This window comes from Nematolebias whitei, chromosome 21, assembly GCF_014905685.2.
Source record: "Nematolebias whitei isolate Nwh7 chromosome 21, NemWhi1, whole genome shotgun sequence".
In the NCBI taxonomy this organism is placed as follows: domain Eukaryota; kingdom Metazoa; phylum Chordata; class Actinopteri; order Cyprinodontiformes; family Rivulidae; genus Nematolebias; species Nematolebias whitei.
This window is the reverse complement of record NC_056518.1, coordinates 4,297,929-4,320,742: the sequence shown is the minus strand read 5'-3', so window position 1 is coordinate 4,320,742 and position 22,814 is coordinate 4,297,929. Positions and strand designations below refer to the sequence as shown.

Genomic DNA, 22,814 nt, shown 5'->3' with positions numbered 1-22,814 from the left:
TTCAGTTAAAATTCTCTCATCTTTTATTGCCTTCACTTCTGTTCACAAGAACTTACCGAGCTTCAGTATTTGTGTGGTAGGATGGTACAACACTTCAGAATGCAGAAATAAAGACTGTGGTTAAACAGCTTTTACAACTTTTGGGAATAAACCATTTTTCATACTCAGGTTGAAGCAGCCACAGTTGGAGAAGTGAACTCAGATCCTAGTCACCAAACAGTATGTCAGTCTTCTCTCTATCTTCAGACAAATGAACATACAAATGAAGCGGGCATTTCACTGTAGTTGTGTCCTTTTGACAACTTTACCCTCTTTGTCAACAGCAAAGTTGTAATTTTTGGGATTATCCAAAGCGTCCTCAATTCGTTGATCCAGGTTTTCCAAGGTGATAAAGTTCTTTGCGTCCTCCTGTAAAGAGGTGAAAGCAGTTTTACCTTTTTTATCATGTTCAGCCTGCATTATATACTTTTTTTCCATTGTTTTTTTTATTACTTGCTACAAAAACAAACTTTTAAGTCAAGAGCTGGAGAAATTGCCACCTGTAGCTGCAGAATCTCTTCCTCTTTTTGTCTGATTAGCTCCTGCCGTTCCTGTTCACGTTGAAGGACAGCTTCCATCTTCTTGCGCCCAGCTTCTTCCTTTTCTTTATGCACTCTTGCCAATCTAAAACAGAAGAGTGCAATCAAATGACTCAGCAGGAGACTCAATTCTCACTGATGTTACAGGTGGTGTGCAAAAACATGTTCAAGAGCGGCGTTTGTTTTATTATTCAGTGGATTTTAACTGCTCTAAATGGCAGCATTTAACATTGTATTTAAGAGCAAACAGTTGCTGTAACCTTTTTAATGTTTTTAACAAACCACATTTGCTAGCATATATCTTAGATCCTTTTTTAAAATTACTTTGTATTTTGCGATCTTTGGGTGTAACTCAGACCCTGTGTACATATTTTCATTCCACCTCATGTACCACATGTGTTGGTAATGACAATAAAATTGACTTGAACTTTAATAAGCAGGAAAAAGTTGATAATTCTTTTTGATTTTATTTGTGTGAGCAGGAGCATTATCAGCTCAGGTGGGGCTGGATAAAAATCAGGATTTTATATAAGTGGAAACCTCTTAGGGCTTTTAACGTGGTTGTGAATAAAACAATTTTAATGTGCCACTTGTAGTCGCCATATCAGCCCCTTTTCTGACATGCCCTCGACGAAGACGGATGCTTTTCTTCCCTCTCCTGCCGTCCTCCTGCTTTTGCTCTATGTCCTGTATATCAGAGCCTCTCTTTACACATCTTCCAAATTGTAAATTATGGATCTGGTCAGCTGTTTGAATTCACCATTGAGTGAACCAGCAGAATTGAAGGCAGACATGAAATCAGTAGTGTCAGCCTGCCCAAAACAATGGTTGTTTATCTGAATTTGGCCTCCCCGCTTGCCTTGAATAGGTCAACTTATCTCAAATTGCTCCTGGTGGATACATAAATTAAGAAGCTCTGTTCTGCCTCCCCCCGCTCCCCACCTTTAAGCCACGCCCTCTGGGGTAAAGGCAAGCAGGATGTAGTCCATGCCTCACTGGGTCCATCCGAACTCAAAAGCGCATAACCAGAAACTGCTTAACACATGATCTGACTGATCCTTCTGTCATGACTACATGCAGTACAGTGTTTCCCCTAGTTAGCTTGCCATGGCGGGGTGCTCATCCCATCCATGATTTTTGCTAATGGGGGAGACGGAGACATGTCTGAGCGCAGCATGCACTAACAGTTTTTGAGTGGGGGCAGGGGGCGTTCAACATGAGGGAAGAGGCAATGTGAGTGCTGCCTTGGTTTTATTTTTAGCTAGAAAGCCTGTATATTGCGCCACTACTTTAGGGTGCATTCACACCAGCCCTGTTTAGTCCGCTTTAATCGAACTCTAGCTCGTTTTCCTAGAAAGTCCGGTTCGTTTGGGGAGGTGTGAACGCGCCATCGAACTCTGTCACGGAACAAAAAGGCGAACTCTGGCCCGGGCTAAAACCTAGGTCTCGGTCCGGTAGAAGCTAACTCCAGTGCGGTTCGAGTACAGTGTGAATGTAAACAGACCGAGCCCCGCTCCGCAGGGTAAACAAACACACATTTCTCTGACCTCATATGGAGCCGTCAGCTGCCTTGTGTGAAAACCATATTCTCCATGGTCTTCTGTCTCATCTTCTGCTCATGCCAAGTCCATTTTTGAAAAATGACAAAATATAACTCCTAAAACTGCTAAAACTTGATGCCACTTCGTTTTTATTTTTATTTACAGAAGAAGAAGAAGACGTGTCTTCAGAGGTTTTTGTGTTGTTTCTTTCAGTAGTTCTTGGTGCAGCGCCCCCACAGGCGAGCGGGGGAATAGGTTGGTTCAACAAGTTGACTCGACTGCACAGTGCAGTGTGAACGCAAACGCACCAGCTCAAATGTAAACAAAAGTTCATGAATATTGGTCCCGAACCGAGTCTACCAGACTATCTGGTGTGAAAACGACCATAGTGATATGTCAGTGTGAGGTGGGGGTGGGAGAAGCAAGTTCACTTTGGTAGGCGGGGTGCTCAGTTTTGTTGGCGGGGTGGGGCACCCCACCTGTTTAATGGTAGGGGAAACACTGCAGTTAACTCAAGCACCTGATAAATGCTGTAACAGACACATGTTCCTTATCACAACCTGAGAGTTCAGTATTCAGTTTACTCACGGTTTAGTATAAGAAGGAGAAAGAAAGATTGAGTACGACTGTGATGTCACTAGCTCTGAGAATCGAGCATGACAGAGACGACTTAGAGACATCACGCAGGAAAAAACGGATGAAAGAGGTCGGTGACGACCCAGAAGCCGCAGAACAGATGTCCTGTACAGACAACACCACCATGCAGCGCCATGGAGGTTGAAATCACTTCTGGCGAGCTGATGGACGGCAGCTCCCTCTGGCTTCTCTGCAGTCTTTTATCATCAAACTGACCCGTTTTTTTCTAACCGGACTAAAGTTGGTCCCCCTTCCAACCGAATTTGGTGTTCAGTGACTCAGAGAGCCGGACGGGACCGTCCAAAAATATATTTTGGTCCAGGACTGGCCGCTCCCACCCCACCGGTCACTCTGAGCGCACCCTGCCGGCCAGGTGACCCCTGGAGCTGGGGAGTCGTCGCACAAAGGTCCGGTGTTGTTCTCTCTCTCTCTGGACCTCAACAAACTCTCATCTGGACCTTTGTGGTTCTACCTGGTTCCGACAATAATCGACGGGTGGTATTTCGCTGGTTTTCTGCTGGACTGGCCCTCGTGGTGTCTTCATAGGTGTGGGGGAAATGTACCTGTGACCCTCGAACTGGATCAGAACCGAACCGAGGTGGCTGTGGGGGATTTCGTCTTCAACAGAGGCGTTCTCAGCTTCAGTGAGCAGCCCGTTACTTTTACCGAAGGACTGTCCACCTCCGTGGAATCGCTGTGTTCACCTGGAGGAGACGCTCCAATGCTTTGAAGTGCCGCCGGGCCGGACCGGAGCAGAACCGGGCCAGGGACATCTTCAGCCTCTTCGTCTCTCGTGCTGTGGAGCGCCGGAGCTGGACTGGAGCAGAACCGGACCGGACCAGTGTCGACTTCAGCCTCAGCCTCTCCGGTCAGTCTCGTTTTTCACCGGGGGTGCCTCTCGTGCTGTCGGGTGTGGAGGTGACATGCAGAGAAGCGGAGGAGCAGCGTGAAGGAGCAGGGCTGCGTGGTGCTCGAGAGAAGTTCGGAGTTTGTATCGGAGTTGCTGCAGGCCTCTATCCAAACTCACCTGGATAATAATTAATTTTATTCCGGATCACGCTGTTGGCCCCTGTTGACCTGAAATGAGCTAGGACCATGCCTTTCACTTCAGGAGGATTTTCTGGCAGCTCGCTCTGCTATTTGCTGCAAATTATGTTTCTGTTTCGGCCTGTTGATTCTGGACCCAGCTTCTGTTTCCCATGGGAGCATCCATCCATCCATCTTCGCAGGGGGGCTGGAGCCCACCTCAGCCCAACTCAAACTGCAGTTGGGCCACCTCGTCGGGTTTGTTTGCCCATTTGAACTGTGACGTTTTATGGTCTGAAACGTTTCTGCATCATTCATATTACTGTCACTATTTTCAGTTCTCAGATTATTTGGAGTCACTGAATCTTGTTAATACACCTGAATCTGCCCATCACTGCAAATTTCACTGTTTTTGGGTTCTGAATGATCACGTCTTCATTAATGTTTCTCATGGTTCGATTATGGGGGCTAATTGTCACACTGTGAACTCCTGTAATTACACATCAGTCACAAAAACTCAAGAAAATGTCTGATAATAATGTTGTTACTGCTCTCAGGGATTCAACCCAACCCTGGACCCCCCACTATTTATATGACACCAAATGACTTTAAAAACGTGTCTGGGCTTCATTTTCTGCATGTAAACGCTCGTAGCCTTCTGAGAAAACTTGATGCCTTGAAAATTCTGGTCAGTTTTTCAGGAGCAGATGTTATCTTCATCTCTGAAACATGGCTCAACAAATCTGTACTCAATAATGACCTGGCAATCAATGGACTTAACATCTACCGCTGTGATCGTCAGAAAAGAGAGGGGGGGGGGGTCGCTGTTTACATCAGAGATCTTTGGCTGCTAGTCTTGTGTCTTCTAAAACAATTCCAAACCAGTTTGAAGCCTTAGCTGTAGACATCACATTGAATGGAGGCCAGATCTTATCTGTAGTCTGCTGTTACCGCCCACCTTCAGCAACACCTGAGGCTCTGTCTGCCCTGATGGAATTTCTTGGTAATTTAAAATTCAAAGAGATCCTTTTGGCTGGAGACCTCAACATTGATTGGTGTAAGTCGACCCCCCTCTGTGATAAATTCAAGGAATGTTGCCTGTCTCTCAATCTGACCCAATTGATCGACTCTCCCACTAGATTAAACAAAAACCGTCCTGAAAAATCCTCCACCTTAGACCTGTTTCTAACTAATATGCCTCACAAATTCCCTGGTACAGGTGTATTTGTGTAGTGAACTTAATCTGAGGTCAAGACTAAGCCTAAGGTCAAAACTCTTGACCTTAAGAACCTTGTGGGACAGGAACTGTCATTTCGTTGATTTGAATCCAGAAATACAGGTTCACCCATCCTGAGACTTTCTTTCTTGAAAATTCAAGTGAAAGAACAATCTCTTTCTATTATCATTACTATTTTACAAATGTTGATAATCAAAGTGTCTTAGTTCAAACCATTTTAGATGTTGCAGTGAACTAATCAAGTTTATTAACTGTGTAATGATTTTTAATTCTCATGCAAAGTTAGAATTCATGTTGAGGTCTGTTACAGATTTTTATGCATTTTCTGATTTCTGCCTTTGAATGAGCAAGTGTGCGTTTCCAGGGTCAGGAGTTGAAGCAGACATGTGTTGGAACAACTGTCCTGTTTATATCCTCTCAGACGTCAACAGGGGGGTTTTGGCACCTGTTTCTTAAACTCGCCAAAACAAAACTCTCTCTGTCTGTGAGAACATTTCTGATCTGTTCCATAACAATTCTTGCTGCCTTCTAACCTTTTACGTCACAAAACACACCCCGTCTGGTCGGTTCTGGCCAATGGGGAGACTCCCGAATGAACCGGGAAAAGAGCTCTTTAAAATGTCGGTACTTCCTGGTCTACTGAGTTCTGTTGGATACACAGTTCTGTCAGTTCTGTGAGGGCTGTGAGAGTTCAGTTCTGTGGGAGTTGGGTCTCTGTTCAGTTCTGTGAGCCGGGAAGATCCTGACATGACAACAGAGCTCTTCCGAGTTTCATGGGATTATAACATCTTCACTGAGGTGAGCTGTGGCGGACAGAATCTCGCCGCTACTCCGGACGAGTAACAGCATCCTACTGAGACGCTGAAAGGGTGCGTTAAACGGAATCTCGCCTGAGACATCTCCAGGTAAAAGAGTCGATTTCACCACCTAAGTGTACTGTAAGGAAGAAGCTGAAGAAAGCCCGGAGAGTGCCGTTCTGTTCAACACTCCCTCAAACCCCATCTTTTACTCTTCGTTAAACTTCTTTCCCATCTTTAAACTCCTCTCTCAAGTAGAAATTCTTCCAGATATTTAGAAATGTCTGTGTAAAGTGCTCATCCACCGCCGTGTGGGTAAAAGATCATAATTGTACAGTTTTCATAAATGTCTGTGGTGAAGCAACGGAAAAATCATGGCCGTATGATTTTTCCTGATTGATTGCTTATGTTGTTATTTTCATAATTTGCCAAATTAATGTAAATGTTTGATGTTAAACTTTGATTCTGTAAATAAATGACCGCATTCATTTTGATGGGTCAAAGATAAATGACGTCTCACGTTTGCATTTCATTAAATTCAATGCACGTTTTATTCAGTCCAGAAAAATGAGGAATCCGTGTTAATTGATGAATATATCTGAGCATCTGTTCATCTACATTTGCCAATATCTTGAGTGACCATTGTGTGACAGCGGCTTTGAGAGATATTAAACTTCCACCTTCTAAGCCCAGATTAATTCAAAAAAGGGATCTGAAACATTTTTATTAACAGTCATTCCTCTGGGATCTGTCTCACTTTGACTGGCATCGTATTCTGTTAATTGATTACGTGAACTCCACTTGGAACTATTTTCACAATAGTTTCATTTATTTTGTGAACAAACATGCCCCTTTTCGTCAGTTCAGAATAAAGGGACGAGACAGCCCCTGGTTTACTCCTGAGCTAGCTGACCTCCTGCACAAGAGAGATCATCTTTGGGCCACAGTGAGAAAATCTGACTCAGACACTGATTGGTTGAGTTTTCGGCAGATGAGGAATAAATGTACAACTGCTGTCAAAGCAGCAAAACACAACTATTTCTTATCTCAGACCTCCAAAAATCTAAATGACCCTAACAGATTCTGGAAAACCATCAAATCTCTCTCAGGCACCCCCCAATCATCTGACCTCCCATCACAACTTCTCATTAACTCTGTTCCTGTGTCAAATAAGCACGAGATCCTGAACTGTTTCAACAAACATTTTGTTGCTTCTAGTTCTTAATTTGACACAGTTACTAATGGAAAATCAGCCACTTCACTTAATAACCTAACTTCTACAAATCAAATCCCTCCTACAAGTCAATCCTCAGTTAATCAAACCTTCTCTTTTTCTCCATTCTCAGTCAGTGAGGTCAATAAACTGTTAAAAGATCTTGACCCTAAAAAATCTGCAGGTCCAGATGAACTTCCACCTTATTTCTTAAGGCTGGCTGCTCATATCATCACAGTCCCTGTGACCCACATCTTCAATCTCTCCATAAGACAAAACTCCATCCCAGACACTTGGAAAACAGCCTTTGTTCTTCCTGTTGATGATGCAGTAGAGGTGGTCAGTTTAAAAATAAAATCAGACACCACTCTGAGCAGCAGGACCACGCTTTCCACAGAACAACTGTGTCAACTCTTGAAACTGTGCCTGCAGTCAACCTACTTCACATATGGGGAGCAATATTATAGGCAGAAACATGGGTGTGCTATGGGGTCTCCAGTTTCTCCTATTGTTGCCAACCTGTACATGGAGGAGGTAGAAAAGAGAGCCTTGACGTCCTTTTCAGGGACACCACCAAGTCATTGGTTCAGGTATGTTGACGATACCTGGGTTAAAATTAAATCTCAGGAAGTCCAACATTTTACTGAACACATCAACTCTGTGGATAAATACAACAAGTTCACACGAGAAGATGAAAAAAATGGCAAGTTGGCTTTCTTGGACTGTGAGGTCTCAGTCTCTGATAGAGGACATTTGCAAACTGAGGTGTACCGCAAACCCACCCACACAGACCAGTATTTGCAGTTTGACTCCCATCACCCTTTGGAGCACAAGTTAGGAGTCATCAGGACTCTGTATCACAGAGCAGACAGCGTCCCCACTAGCTCAGGAGCCAGGCAGAAGGAGAAATCCCGCACAAGACAGGCTCTAGAGCAATGTGGATATCCTACCTGGGCCTTCCTAAAAGCAGAGAAGAAACCCAAACAGGACTCGAGTCAGCCAACAGGTGAAAAGGAGGAACCCAGACCCAGACCAGTGGTCATTCCATATGTTGAGGGAGTATCAGAGAAACTGGGACGTTTATTTTCTAAACATAACGTCCTAGTGGCTTTTAAACCCCAAAATACATTACGGCTCATCCCAAAGATCCAGTCCCCCGGCACAAGCAGAGTAATGTTGTGTATGCTGTTCAGTGTCAGGAGGGCTGTGATCAGTCTTACATCGGGGAAACAAAACAGCCACTGGCCAAAAGGATGGCCCAGCACAGAAGATCAACATCATCAGGCCAGGATTCTGCGGTCTACACTCATCTCCAGGACAGCGGTCACTCTTTCAGGGATGAAGATGTTCACATCCTGGACAGAGAGGAACGATGGTTTGTGAGAGGAGAAAAGGAGGCCATCTTTGTGAAAAGAAATCGTCCATCATTAAACAGGGGTGGAGGCCTCCGGGTTCAACTGTCCCCCTCTTACACTGCTGTTATTGCTAGTATCACTCAACCCCCTGTGAATAGTAAACAGCCATCAGTGTGTTAATGATCCATTGTTAGGCTGATGGTCCTTCTTGACCAGGTGAGCAGCTGGTTTTGGTTGTCAGCAGCAAACTGGTTGATCCACTCTGAGAAGGTGCTATTTAAGAGACTGAGCTGAATACAGCACCTCAGACTGAGGAAGTCTCTCGGATGAGAGATGAAACGTTTCTATTTTTTTTTTTTTTTGCTTTGTTTTGTTTTTTTGAATGTCTAGAGGACCAGAATGAACTTTTTTGGATATGTGTATGTTGTTGTGTTAAATTTTAGGCCAAGAGTTGATTTTTCTCAGTTCATTTCTTCACACCAGGGGCGATTCTAGAAGCCCTTTTTAGGGGCCTTAGCCTCCCAGTGTTGACAATGGCTCTTGGCTTGAACAACACAGTGGGTATTATCATTAGAATTATTGCAGGGGGGACATATTGGTGTGAGGTCTGTGGGTCCTCCACCATAACTTTTTGAATAAAGTAGCTGCTATTTCCTGCATTCTGGTGTATTTTAACAGGTTTTAAAACAATTTATTTTTACCTAAATAAGTAAATCCTTTATTGAGTATCAGTTTTAAAAGCATGACACAAGAAGTAGCACTACGCTTTTTGTTTGTATTTTATTTAATTTTTCTACCTAACACAGGAAGCTGTTAGCTCTGGAAGCAAGCTGTTAAACATATCCTGATGCATGCTCAATAATCCAGGTAGAAAAATCTAAAAAAGTTAAATCTGGTCCTCTGGACATTCAAAAAACAAAACAAAGCAAAACAAACAAATAAAAATGTAGAAACGTTTCGTCTTCAATCCGAAAGACTTCCTCAGGCAGGTCCGAGATACTGTTGTGGAGAAGCTTAAAGCCGGATTTGGATACAAAAAGATTTCCCAAGCTTTAAACATCCCAAGGAGCACTGTGCAAGCAATCATTTTGAAAAGGAAGGAGTATCAGACCACTGCAAATCTACAAAGACCCGGCAGTCCCTCTAAACTTTCATCTCGAACAAGGAGAAAACTGATCAGAGATGCAGCCAAGAGGCCCATGATTAGGGATGGGGCCGATCCGATCCAGTATCGGTATCGACCTCCGATACCAGCATAATTTACCTATCTGATTTTTCCGATCCACCTGCTGATATTTCCGATCCATGATGCAAGTTGGCTTCAAACTATTGACTGGATTTCCTGAACGGCGGCGTGTCTCATGAACTTAGAGTAATAAGACCCGCCTCACATTCAGGAAATCAATTTCATAGTTTGCAGCCAGCTACAACATGAGGACTGAGTTAGCAGCACTGCGGCTAACAGCTAACAAACTTTTCATCTAGACATGTCCGCTGTGTGGAAGTATTTTACACTAGAAACACCACAAAGCAATGCAGCATCGTGCAACGTCTGCAGAGAAATAGCACCATATTAAACCACGGTAAAGTTAGTTTTATGATGGACATTCGAGCTCCGTGGCTTCAGCGGGGCGCTGCTCTTTGCTCAACCCACAACAGGCGACTCGACCCCGGCCAGCCGCATCCAATTTGCCCCGCTCAGTCTGCCCGTCTCCGAGGCGGGACAGACTGAGTGCGGCTGTCCGAAGTGTAGTGAACTAGGCCTCCGATCAAAAACCTGCCTCTGAAGACCTTTATGGGACAGGAACTGTTATTTCATTGATTTGAATCCAGAAATACAAATTAGCTCATCCAGAGACTTTCCAAGTGTATCCTGAACTAATCAATTGAAAGAACACTCTTTTTATATTATCATTACTATTTTACAATATCTTGATAATCAAGTGTGTTTAGTTCATACTATTTTTAAATGTTGAAGTGAACCACTCATTTTAAATCAACTGTAAAACAGTATTAATGATTTTTTAACCCTCATTCAGCATGACCCACCCTTTAAACTGGTAACTTTAGCTGATCTAGAACATGATAGCTTACACACCAGGTGCATATAGGTTAAGGTCTTATGTAAAATCTCACTCATAAGCCCAACTAAAACCACATAAATGCATAACACATAGAACCAGAATGGCACCCACTGGGAACCACCAGTAGCAACCTTCGCTGAAGGGACCTACAAGTCCAACGTGGGTCTCCAATCTTCATCCAGTGGTCGCCTCTGCGGTTCAATCGAGGGAACCCCTCTGCATGCTGATCAATCAACACCTCCCATCGTTGTGGATTTATCGTTGTGGATTATATGACTTTTTCCAATGGATTACAGACTCTCCGTATGTTGAGGGAGTATCAGAGAAACTGAGACGTTTATTTTCTAAACATAACATCCCAGTGGCTTTTAAACCCCAAAATACATTACGGCAAAGACTGGTTCATCCCAAAGATCCAGTCCCCTGGCACAAACAGAGTAATATTGTGTATGCTGTTCAGTGTCAGGAGGGCTGTGATCAGTCTTACATCGGGGAAACTAAACAGCCACTGGCCAAAAGGATGGCCCAGCACAGAAGATCAACATCATCAGGCCAGGATTCTGCGGTCTACACTCATCTCCAGGCCAGCGGTCACTCTTTCAAGGATGAAGATGTTCACATCCTGGACAGAGAGGAACGATGGTTTGAGAGAGGAGTAAAGGAGGCCATCTTTGTGAAAAGAAATCGTCCATCATTAAACAGGGGTGGAGGCCTCCGGGTTCAACTGTCCCCCCTCTTACAATGCTGTGATTGCTAGTATCACTCAGCCCTCTGTGAATAGTAAACAGCCATCAGTGTGCTAATGATCCATTGTTAGGCTGATGGTCCTTCTTGAGCATGTGATCAGCTGGTTTTGGTTGTCAGCAGCAAACTGGTTGATCCACTCTGAGAAGGTGCTATTTAAGAGACTGAGCTGAAAACAGCACCTCAGACTGAGGAAGTCTCTTGGATGAGAGACGAAACATTTCTACATTTTTTTGCTTTGTTTTGTTTTTTTGAATGTCCAGAGGACCAGATTGAACTTTTTTGGATTTTTCCACCTGGATTATTGAGCATGCATCAGGAGATTACAGACTCTGTTTCCAAGGGGTTAAAGCATTGCTACAATGGAATTACCAACAACATTATGGAATTACCAACAACATTGTGAAATTACCTAAACCGTTGTGAGATTACCTTCTTTGACTTTTGTTTTCCTCTTGCTGGATTACATCAAGCTCAAGGACAATCGGAGGCGTAAGTTCATGTTGGAATTCATCCCCATGGACAGGCGATGATTTCCAAAGGGGGGACTGTAGTGAACTAGGCCTCCGATCAAACCTGCCTCTGAAGACCTTCATGGGACAGGAACTGTTATTTCATTGATTTGAATCCAGAAATACAAATTAGCTCATCCAGAGACTTTCTAAGTGTATCCTGAACTAATCAATTGAAAGAACACTCTCTTCTTATATTATCATTACTATTTTACAATATCTTGATAATCAAAAGTGTGTTTAGTTCATACCATTTTTAAAGGTTGAAGTGAACCACTCATTTTAAATCAAATGATTTTTTTAATCCTCATTCAAAGTAGAAATCAAGTTAAATGTCTATTTTACAAAGTAATTATGCATTTTTGATCTTCTGTCTGAAATGAGAAGGAGTGATGTCGGTCAAAAGTCGGAGACAGTCGAAAACAAGTTATTGGAACGAGCTGTCGTGTTTTTAAACCTCTCAGATAGAAACAAGAGAACTGGCACCTGCAGTGTTTTTCACCTCGTCAAAACATTTCTCTGTCTGTTCCTAAACATTTCCGCTGTTTTCTTGACTTGTAATGACCCTCTGATGTCACGAAAACCACACCCCTGTTGGTTCCTTCAACCAATCAGGACTTCCTAAAAGTGATCAGAAGCAGAACTCTTTAAAAGTCGACACTTCCGAGTTCCGTGAGTTCTTCTGGTTCTGATGGTGTTCGGCGGGCGTTCCTAGGAGTTCTTCTGAGTTTTTCTCAGACTCAGTCTTCTGAGTCTAGTTGGGATTATGGAGCCTTCCACATCTGAGTGGAACCTCTGACGGACTCACAGCTCGCTGTGTACCTACCCAGGAGGTGAGCGTGTTGTTGAACGGAGTACCGTCACTACTTCGGACGATTCTCAGCCATCCTAAGGAGACGCTGAAAGGTAGCGTTGAAATGGAACTCCGTACCGGAGCTGACCCATCTTCTGCAAAGGTAACGAGACGCTGCACTACCTAGTGTACCGGGGCTGAGCTGGGGTCGGATGAAGGGTGCCATTCCTCGTCAACACACTTTCTTCCTCCACATTTTCTCTCCATTTAAACTCCTCCATTTCCCATCTTTAAAACTCTTCTATCTTGCCAGTAATTAATCCAGATATCTTCAGAAATGTCTGTTGTTTTTATTAAGTAAAACGTGCCAAGTTTTATTAATCAGAGCCGATCAGTATAATCAAGTGTACAATGTTTGATGTTAAATTTTGGTTCTGTTAATAAATTACCATTTATTTTGATGGGTCAAAGAAAATTAACGTCTCATGTCACTGATTTAACCATCGACAACACAGTACACAGACACATTCTGTCACATATCTGTCAAGTAGCTCGAAAAAGAGAGAACCCGTTATTAAAATATGACTGTAGTGGAGCTCTGAAGCTCACCAAGCTAACCTAGCCTTTAGCATACTACACAAGTCAGGCTGCCTGCTTCGGATTGAACAAGAAGAAGACATCGCTGAAGCCCCGGAGCTCAAATGTTTACAGAGAAGTTGCTAAACTTCATCTTGATTCATTACCTACCACTATCAGTTGTAGAAAACGAAGGATTTCTCAGCTTGATACTTGCAGTCAAGATATAGTTTACCCTCCAGGAGATATTTATCAGTACAACAGTAGATAATCATAAAAAAACATATGATTTGAAAATTATATTAAAAACAACAACAGCTGCATTATAAAGTGATGTAAAATACTAAAAATAGGAACATGCCTGTTGGTTTATGCTAGGTGTTTGAAGCCATTTAACATTTTATTTTATTTAATTCTTTTATTCATTCATTTAAAAGAAACAAAATTAAAAAAAAATAATCAAAAAGAAAACACTGAATGAAAAGAGTGCAGAAAGAAGAAAAATAATTCTTATATCTGCCCTTTATTTAAACAAATATAAAATAACTTTAAACAATCACTTAAATTAATCACTTTATTATCCACTTTAAAACTAGGAATAAAAAGAAACATGTTTTGTGTTAGTAGAATTTAATTCTAACTTTAAAACTTATCCAACATTAATACAACTTACCTCAAGTTGCCTTTTTGGACATACATGCATATATTTGTACAAATTGTACTTGAGAGGAGATTATTACAGCCTCATATAAAATCAATGATGATGATGATATGGGAACTGGATCGGTATCGGTCGATATTTAGATTTAGGTATCGGGATCGGAAGTAAAAAAAGTGGATCGGTGCATCCCTACCCATGATCACTCTGGACGAACTTCAGAGATCAACAGCTGAGGTGGGAGAGTCTGTCTATAGGACAACAATCAGTCGTACACTGCACAAATCTGGCCTTTATGGAAGAGTGGCAAGAAGAAAGCCATTTCTCAAAGATATCCATAGAAAGTGTTGTTTAAAGTTTGCCACAAGCACCTGGGAGATGCACCAAACGTGGAAGAAGGTGCTCTGGTCAGATGAAACCAAAATCAAACTGTTTGACCACAATGAAAAATTAATATGTTTGGCGTAAAAGCAACACAGCTCATCACCCTGAACACACCATCCCCACTGTCAAACAAGGTGGTGGCAGCATCATGGTTTGGGGCTGCTTTTCGTCAGCAGGGACAGGGAAGATGGTCAGATTTGATGGGAAGATGGATGGGGCCAAATACAGGACCGTTCTGGAAGAAAACCTGTTTGAGTCTGCAAGAGACCTGAAACTGGGACGGAGATTTATCTTCCAACAAGACAATGATCCAAAACATAAAGCCAAATCTACAATGGAATGGTTCACAAATAAACATATCCAGGTGTTGGAATGGCCAAGTCAAAGTCCAGACCTGAATCCAATCGAGAATCTGTGAAAAGAGCTGGAGACTGCTGTTCACAAACGCTCTCCATCCAACCTCACTGAGCTCGAGCTGTTTTGCAAGAAGAATGGGCAAGAATTTCAATCTCTCCATGTGCAAAACTGATAGAGACATACTCCAAGCGACTTCCAGCTGTAATTGCAGCAAAAGGCGGCGCTACAAAGTATTAACGCAAGGGGGCCGAATAATATTGCACGCCCCACTTTTCAGTTTTTTATTTGTTAAAAAAGTTTGACACATCCAATAAATTTCATTCCACTTCACAATTTTGTCCCACTTGTTGATTCTTCACAAAAAAATTAAATTTTATATCTTTATGTTTGAAGCCTGAAATGTGGCAAAAGGTTGAAAAGTTCAAGGGGGCTGAATACTTTCGCAAGGCACTGTAAGGAGATAGGACAGAGGCCCAACAGAACCAGAGCACCCAGACCTCGGCAGGCAGCCACCCCCCCACCCAGCCCCAGACGCCGAGAGCTGCCAATGCACCGGCGGCAGGGGAGCCTACCATCGGAGGGGAGCGCGACAGGGGGAAGTAGACACCACATTAACTGGGGTCTACTTGAATTGATCTGAGAGGGGACCACCTAAAAACCAAACCGAGACCTAAACAGGCACACACAGACTGCCCGACCATGGACTTTCTGACCATATCTCCATCTTTCTGGCCCCTGCTTACCTCCCCCCGGTGAGACGTTCCAGACCGATACAAAGGAAAGTCAAAAGTTGAGAGAAAAATAGTGATTCCATACTGAAAGACTGTTTTGCATGCACAGACTGACAGGTCTTCAGAGAAGCTGCTGTAAATGATGGGGAGCTAGTCCTGGAAGAATACACATCCTCAATCATGGGATACATTAGCAAATGTGCTGATGACATCATAACCATCAGATATGTTAAAAGCAACCCGAACAGGAAGCCTTGGCTGAATGCAGAGGTTTGCAACCTGCTGGTAGCCAGGGACACTGCTTTCAGGTCTGGCAACTCACATGAGCTGAGAAAGACAAGAAAAGAGCTGGTTGCTGGTATTAAGAGGGCCAAAGCCACATATGCACAAAGGATCCAGGGTCAATTCAGCTCGCAAGACCTACGGAGCATGTGGAGGGGCATTAAATGTATAACAGATTATAAAGGCAAAGGTGCACAATGCCCTAGGGACTCATCACTGCCTGATGCCCTCAACAAGTTGTACACATGCTTTGAAGACCTGAACAGCTGACCCAGCACCAGACTCACTTCAAAACCAGAAGAAGTCGCTCAGCATGACCTCAGCTGAAGTGAGGAGTACTTTCAGGAGGATTAATCCTCACAAAGCAACTGGCCCATACAACATCCCCGGGAAGGTGCTGAAAGACTGTGCCAATCAGCTCTGCGATGTGCTGGCCGACATCTTTAACTCCTCCCTCACCCTGGCAACAGTTCCCACCTACCTGAGGACCGCCACCATCATTCCAGTCCCAAAGAGCTCTACAGTGACTGGTCTGAATAACTATCAGCCAGTAGCCCTCACCACGATAGACGCTAAATGCTTCGAAAGAATGGTCATGATCCACATCAAAACAACCATCAACATCAGAGAGGACCCTCACCAGTACGCATTCTGCAAAAATCGATCAACAGTAGATGCCATCTTCTCTATTGTCCACACTGCTCTCACCCACCTGGAGAAGGACTCCTATGTCCTTATGCTCTTTGTGAACTTCACATCTGCCTTCAACACCATGATCCCCCAAACCCTGATGGACAAATACTCACACTAGGACTAAGCTCTTTTTGCAACTGGATCCTAGACTTCTTAATAAACAGACCGAAGTCCGTGATAATCCACAACTTCTCCTTCTCCACTGTAACCTTCAGCGCTGGCTCCCCTCAGGGCTGTGTGCTGAGCCCTCTCCTGTTCACTCTGCTCACGTGTGACTGCGCACCTACCCATCCAGGCTGTCATACTGTAAAGTTTGCAAACAATAAAGCGGTGATTAGATGCATCACAAACAACGATGAGTCCAGCTATAGGCAGGAGGTGGAACACCTGGAGAGCTGGTGCAGGAACAACCTTCACATCAATGTGAAGAAGATGAAGGACATGGTTGTGGACTTCAGACAGAACAAAAACACCTACTCCCCCTGAACATAGGAGGATCTGCGGTGGAAGTGTCTCCAGCTACAAGTATTTAGGTGTACACCTGAACAACAACCTCAGCTGGGGCAACACCACCACCAGCCTGATCAAGAAAGCTCATCAATGGGTATGTTTACATGGACATAAGTAACCGGATCAAATGGCCTGTCGGAATAAAAGTGTGTCATGTAAACACTCCGTTCGGGTTATTTTTTGTGTATTCAGCGCGATCCGTTATAATTTGTGATCAGAACGAAACGGGTGGTTTACGCCGATCCGAAACCCGATCGGTGCGCATGTAAACGCTTGATCTGTTCGTTTTTATCTGATGGTGAAAAACTGACCTGACTGCGCATGTGCGACTTTGCCATTTCCGCCTGGCTAACGCTAATAATATTAGCATGTCAGGGAAGTAAAACTGGTCGGTGAGCGACACAACATTTCTACTAGAAACTTTTAAAGAGCTCAAAATGATTTCTATTACCTGTAGCTCAGTCAGGGAGTGCAATAACGTCTCCACCATCATTAAAACCTGTCGCGGGTCCATTTTGAGTGCTCAGGTTTGTTTACGTTCACCCGGAAGTAGAACTTCTTCTTCGGTGGTTTTTTTAAGGAGAGTTTACCACTCTGCGCATGTCAGTACTGCTGTTCAGAACAAAGCCCGCTGCATGTAAACGCTCATCATGAACAGATTGTGCCCATGTAAACAACACATTTGAATTATTCAAACAGAACACATTTCAATCCGGTCAAAGAATTCTGCGCATGTAAACATAGCTAGAGACTCTACTTCCTCAGGCAGCTGAGACGAGCTCGTCTGGGAAGCTCAGTCCTCACCTCCTTCTACAGGTGTGCAGTGGAGAGAGCGTCCTGTGCTCCAGCATCAACGTGTGGCATGGAGGCTGCACAGCTGCAGAAAGAAAAACTTTGCAGAGAGTGGTGAAGGCTGCACAAAAGATGTTGGAGTCAGACTCCCCACCATCACAGACATTTACACCTCCAGATGCAGGAAGAGGGCCACCTGCATCATGAAGGACCTCACTCACCCAGAACAAACACTTTTTGACCCGCTCCCCTCAGGAAGAAGGTAGAGGAGCATTAAGTGTAGAACCACTAGACTGAGGAACAGCTTCTAACTTGAAGCTGTTACGACTCATAAATCCCTAATCAGGATTATCAGTGGAAAAAAAAAAATAAAATCACTGTAATGACACTTGATTGTTCATATGTGCTGCTGACTATCCATGTTGCTGACCTTATGCTGCTGATTTATTTCACGCTGCTGTTTATTCGTGCTCATCTGCTCACACACGTTTGTGCTGCTATTGTTCAGCGTATTGTTTTTGTACTACTAGTGCTTAATGTATTCTTAGTTCATATCTTAGATCTTATTACTGTTTTTCTTTACATTTTATAATTTTGTTGGACGCAATTGGGACCCTGTGTACACAATTTCGTTTCACCACACTTATCACATGTGGTGCGAATGACACATAAAAAAAACTTTGACTGTGAAATATATTCTTTCTGAACACCTAAAATGAATATAAATAATTATTGTTACTGTTGAGAGTTGTAAATTGCATTTTAGATATCCAACATGAAAAATAATTCCAGGAATCTCCAATTATTTTTTTTTAGCATCCCCCATAAACCTTTAACCCTTTCAAATGTCATGAAGAAAATCCAGTATTCATATTACAAGTAGTTAAAAATGAGTGTAAGTAATTTAAATAATGATCTGTAACTCATAATTACTAATATTTATAAGGTAGTCTGTGGTAATGAAGATGATTTTAGCACAAAATAAGTTCAGTACAATTATGACTAATTGAATGAGGAGCGAAACGTCTTCTGTTACAAATAAAGTCCAGATGTTGTTGTATTGAATGTTTTTTGAATTCATCATGTCCTGGATGACTGAGAATTTTCACCAGCAAATTGTGACTAATACCTACATTCTAGACATCTGGAAATTTATTTTGATAAGAAAGAGTTCAATTCTCTTTATTTTTTCACACCACTGGAAATGAGAGATTAGAAACATCAAATCTGAGCCTAGAATCCTTCAAAGTCTTTTTCATTGATAGACTGGCACCTGGCTTTAAGAAGGCGAAGGTTTTCCTGATTGTTCCAGGCCATCAGGGTGCAATGCTCCTCGGACTCCTGCTTGGCCTTCTCCTCTGCCTGGGAGCCCGTCTTCTCCTCGTACTTTTTTCGCAGCAACTCCTGTTTAAACTCAAGACTAACAAACAAAGAAAAAATTGAACAGTTCAAACACATTTCCTGTATAAAATGTTCATTTTCTTGTATCAGTTAATCAGAATGCTGAATTGGATTGAGTTATATTTCATTTTTCCATTACGCTATATTCAAAAACAAGAGTACAGCATACAGCACATTAAACATTCGTTGACAAACTATTATACAGCAAGACGGCAACTTATAGCAACGGCCCGAAGACCTTGTAGAACATTTGACCTTGATTTGTGACTTTGACATTGAATAGGGGTGATAAGTAGGTTATGCAACACATGCATTTTTAGAAAGATAATAAAAACATATTGCAAAAAATATATGCTGCTAAGATGGACAGTTGTTGAGATACGTGCATATTAACATATATGTGCATATATGTGCATAAAATTCTAGAATTGCGCCGCTCAAAGTGGCTGCATGTTGGAGCAGCTCTGTTGCTTTCATTCTGAGATTTTGCTTTTGGAAACTTTAATTCCTGGTTTTCTGGATGTAAATCATATTTTTTGGATTATTGTTTCCTCTGGTATCAGATGCTGTGCAGCTGGAAGGATTTTTACTGAAACCTTTTTAGCTTTGGACATTTGTTATGATGCGTAACCATGGCAACAAGGCAGTTTTCTACAACAGCAGCTGATTAACATCTCAAAAGCTCAAATAATATCTCAACTATGGTCCCAACTCTCAAATGAGTTGAAAAGGATGTTATGTGGACGCATTCTCATCTACCTGCCAGCTGTGCTAGAGTGCCTGACCACTGAGATCCTGGAACTAACAGGAAACACGGCTCATGACAGCGGAAGGACAGGATCGTCCCTCAGCACCTACAGTTGTCTGTCCGCAGCTATGAGGAGCTCGGCAGACTGCTGGGAGGAGTGGCCATCGCTCTGGGAGGAGTTCTGCCTGGCATTCAGGTGGTCCTACAGTCCAGGGGAACCGAGAGGCCAGCCGAGTCTGGGTGGACGGATCGGACGGCATCTGCAGCCAGTTTCTTAGGATCCACTGTGGGATGGACCTTTACAGGAGATCCTTCCTGTCTACAGCGATCAGCATTTTTAACATCTCTTAATGAAATGAGGATAACGAGTTACAACAACAAAATAATTTCCCTTTGGGATTAATAAAGTATTATTGAATTGAATATGCAGTAACAGGAAGTGATGACAAATGGAAACAGCTGCATGTCAAGAGAGCTTTACTATAAAACCATAGCAGCTTTATTCATAGAGCACTTTAAACACCCACAGGACAAAGTACTGCACACATAAAACAATCGAACATAAAATTATTAAAATAATTAAAAGTCAACATTACAGGCCAAAGGCCAGGGAGAAGAGATAGGTTTCATTGGCTAACAACACAGACAGTAGAGACAAATATGATGTTTCTTTAGATTATTTTCAGACTGAGGGTTAGAGTGACGAAGAAGAGTCAGAGTTCAAATAAGACTGTTTCAATGAACAAAGACCAAGAGTTCTCCTTTTTAAAGAGTTCCCCTTTGAGAGGTCTGCATGTCACAAGCACTTTAATGATGAGACATGTGGCTGCTACAGCTGTTTGATAATATCTTCATCTTTGTCATGCTGATGCATTGGCTGAGGGTGGTGAAGGCTGCACAGAGGTTGGAGTCAGCCTCCCCACCATCACAGACATCAACACCTCCAGATGCAGGAAGAGAACCACCTGCATCATGAAGGACCCCACTCACCCAGCACACACACTTTTTGTTCTGCTCCCCTCAGGCAGGAGGTTGTGAAGCATTAAATGTAGAACCACTAAACTGAGGAACAGCTTCTACCCTGAAGCTGTTAAGACTCATGAATCTCTAACCAGAAAAATAATCAATGTAATGCCACTTTAACTGGAAATTTGACACTTTATCTGTGCTGCTGATTTCTTACCCATAGCTGCTCTATTCATAACCATCTATTGTTCAGGTTTCTGTTTAATACACCTTATTTATATTATGCATCTTAGATACTTATGTACTGGTTATTTTTTATTTATACTTTATATATTTTTGCTTTTTTTGAGTGTAACTGGACCTTGAGTAGACAATTTCATTCCACCTCATGTACCACATGTGAAAAAAACAAAAAAAGAAACCGTGCAGATGACCTGAATGAACATTGTTGGATTTTTACCTGGCCTATTGGGCATAAACTTTGGTGTCTATGGCTACCTAAGAAGAGTTGATGGGGGAGAGGGCAGGCCCCGGAGGCCATTTTGCAAACTGTTATTATCCACTATGCTGCTTGTGGGACTTCGTTTGTTGGAAGTCCTTTGCATGAAGGATGAAATGTCTCAGCAAAAAAAAAAGAAAGAAGAAGAAACGGTCCAGATGATCTGACTGAACATTACCACATATGATGAAAATGACAATAAAGAACCTTGATTTGCTTCTCATTGTTAAGTTTTCCGTTGGATGTTGAAGGTCCATTTTCTTGGCAGATTTGCTCCAGAATATTTTGGCTGTAACACATAATGGTACTCTTTACAGTGTCATGACGACTGGTCAAATTGTAAACTATTTTTTCTTTTATGGCTATTGTGTTCCTAAAATAAAAATGTTTATGCTAAATTTGAAAATAGCAACCAGCTATCCTCTGCATTTGTTTATAGGGAAATAGCCAAAGTGACTGAAAATAGATCAGTAATGGCAACATCCCTGAAAGAGCTGTTTGAGGTTAAGTCCAACAATATTGACGCACTAACATGTACCAATATATTTACGTTCATTTGTTTAGTAAAGTTAGCTTCTGGTGGATTTAGCTGTGTTTTGTTTACATTGAGCGTGGACCCACGCTTCAGAATGGCATATATGAAAAACCCTTTTGAACTGCACCATGATATAATTCAGTTTTATATGTTTTACTTTATAATTTATGAATTAAATTAAATAAAGTATTGTAAGTTTGGAGTTAATTTAAAACATCTATCCTTTATCTTTACCCGCTTCTTCCTTTTTGGGTCGCTCGTGCCCATGTCCAGCCATCACTGTGCGGAGAGGTGGGGGACACGCTAGACGGGTCGAAAGTTCGTCACAGTAATTAAAACAGCTTAATTTAAACAGTGCTCTGGAAACCGTAAGACATTTCGAAGCTTTCTACAGACTCAGTACTGATATTTTACATGACCAATCTGGATTGCCCAAAGACGACATGTTTGGACCTGTTCCGACCTACCGAAGCGCCCTCAGGATCAGCTTGTACTCCGTGTATCTCTCGTTAAGGACGACCATCTCCACCGGATCCACGGGGGGAGGCATTTTAATTCGCCCCTCTTTGGACTTGGCTACCGGATCGGTTCGGGACTTACGGCCCCGAACAGCCTCCACGAGCACGACGCTCCTCGGCGCGAGGAGCCGACACGCCTGGACGCTCCTCCCGCTGAATACGTGAAACATGTCTTCGTGGGAAGGTGTGAACAGCCAGAAGTATTTTATTATTCGATGAACTCAACTCTTAGTTAAAATTTTTAACTTGTAGCGCTGATCGACAATGAGGCAGGACAATTAGAAACACAACACCGCAGACATGATGATGACCCCTGATTAGCGGAAGTAATCAAAAGTGACGTCGCTTCTATTTCTTCTTCTTGAGTTTTTTGGCCGTTGGCAAAAACAATGAGGGTGTTCCATACCGCCACTAACTGGTATGGAGTGTGCTGATGCATGCTCAATAATCCAGGTAGAAAAATCCAAAAAAATTCAATCTGGTTCTCTGGACATTCAAAAAAAAACAATCAAAAAACAAAACAAGGCAACAAAGACTCAGAGTGGTGTCTGATTTTAATCTTAAACTGACCACCTCTACTGCATCATCAACAGGAATGCACGTAAAGAGTGATGTGACATCAAAAGAGACCATTGTTTCATCAGTCTC

At 42.6% G+C, this 22,814-nt stretch overlaps 1 protein-coding gene across 1 annotated transcript; it reads right to left on the bottom strand.

Moving 5' to 3' along the window:
- mrps26 (mitochondrial ribosomal protein S26) lies at positions 1-22,492 on the bottom strand. The gene is made up of 4 exons (XM_037695470.1): positions 22,116-22,492; positions 18,773-18,919; positions 540-663; positions 1-408 (listed from the first exon to the last, which is right to left on the bottom strand). Exons 1-4 carry the CDS (start codon positions 22,334-22,336, stop codon positions 277-279), a joined length of 624 nt encoding a protein of 207 aa, XP_037551398.1. The 5' UTR covers positions 22,337-22,492; the 3' UTR covers positions 1-276.
- Between the last annotated feature and the right edge of the window lie 322 nt (positions 22,493-22,814).

Excerpts from the sequence above, each read along its gene's own strand:
- mrps26 (XM_037695470.1), bottom strand. The coding sequence starts at position 22,336 with ATGTTTCACGTATTCAGCGGGAGGAGCGTCCAGGCGTGTCGGCTCCTC. Across the intron at positions 18,920-22,115 it reads CTGATCCTGAGGGCGCTTCG|TCTTGAGTTTAAACAGGAGT; the intron begins GTAGGTCGGAAC and ends TTTGTTTGTTAG. Across the intron at positions 409-539 it reads AAGAGATTCTGCAGCTACAG|GAGGACGCAAAGAACTTTAT; the intron begins GTGGCAATTTCT and ends ACCTCTTTACAG.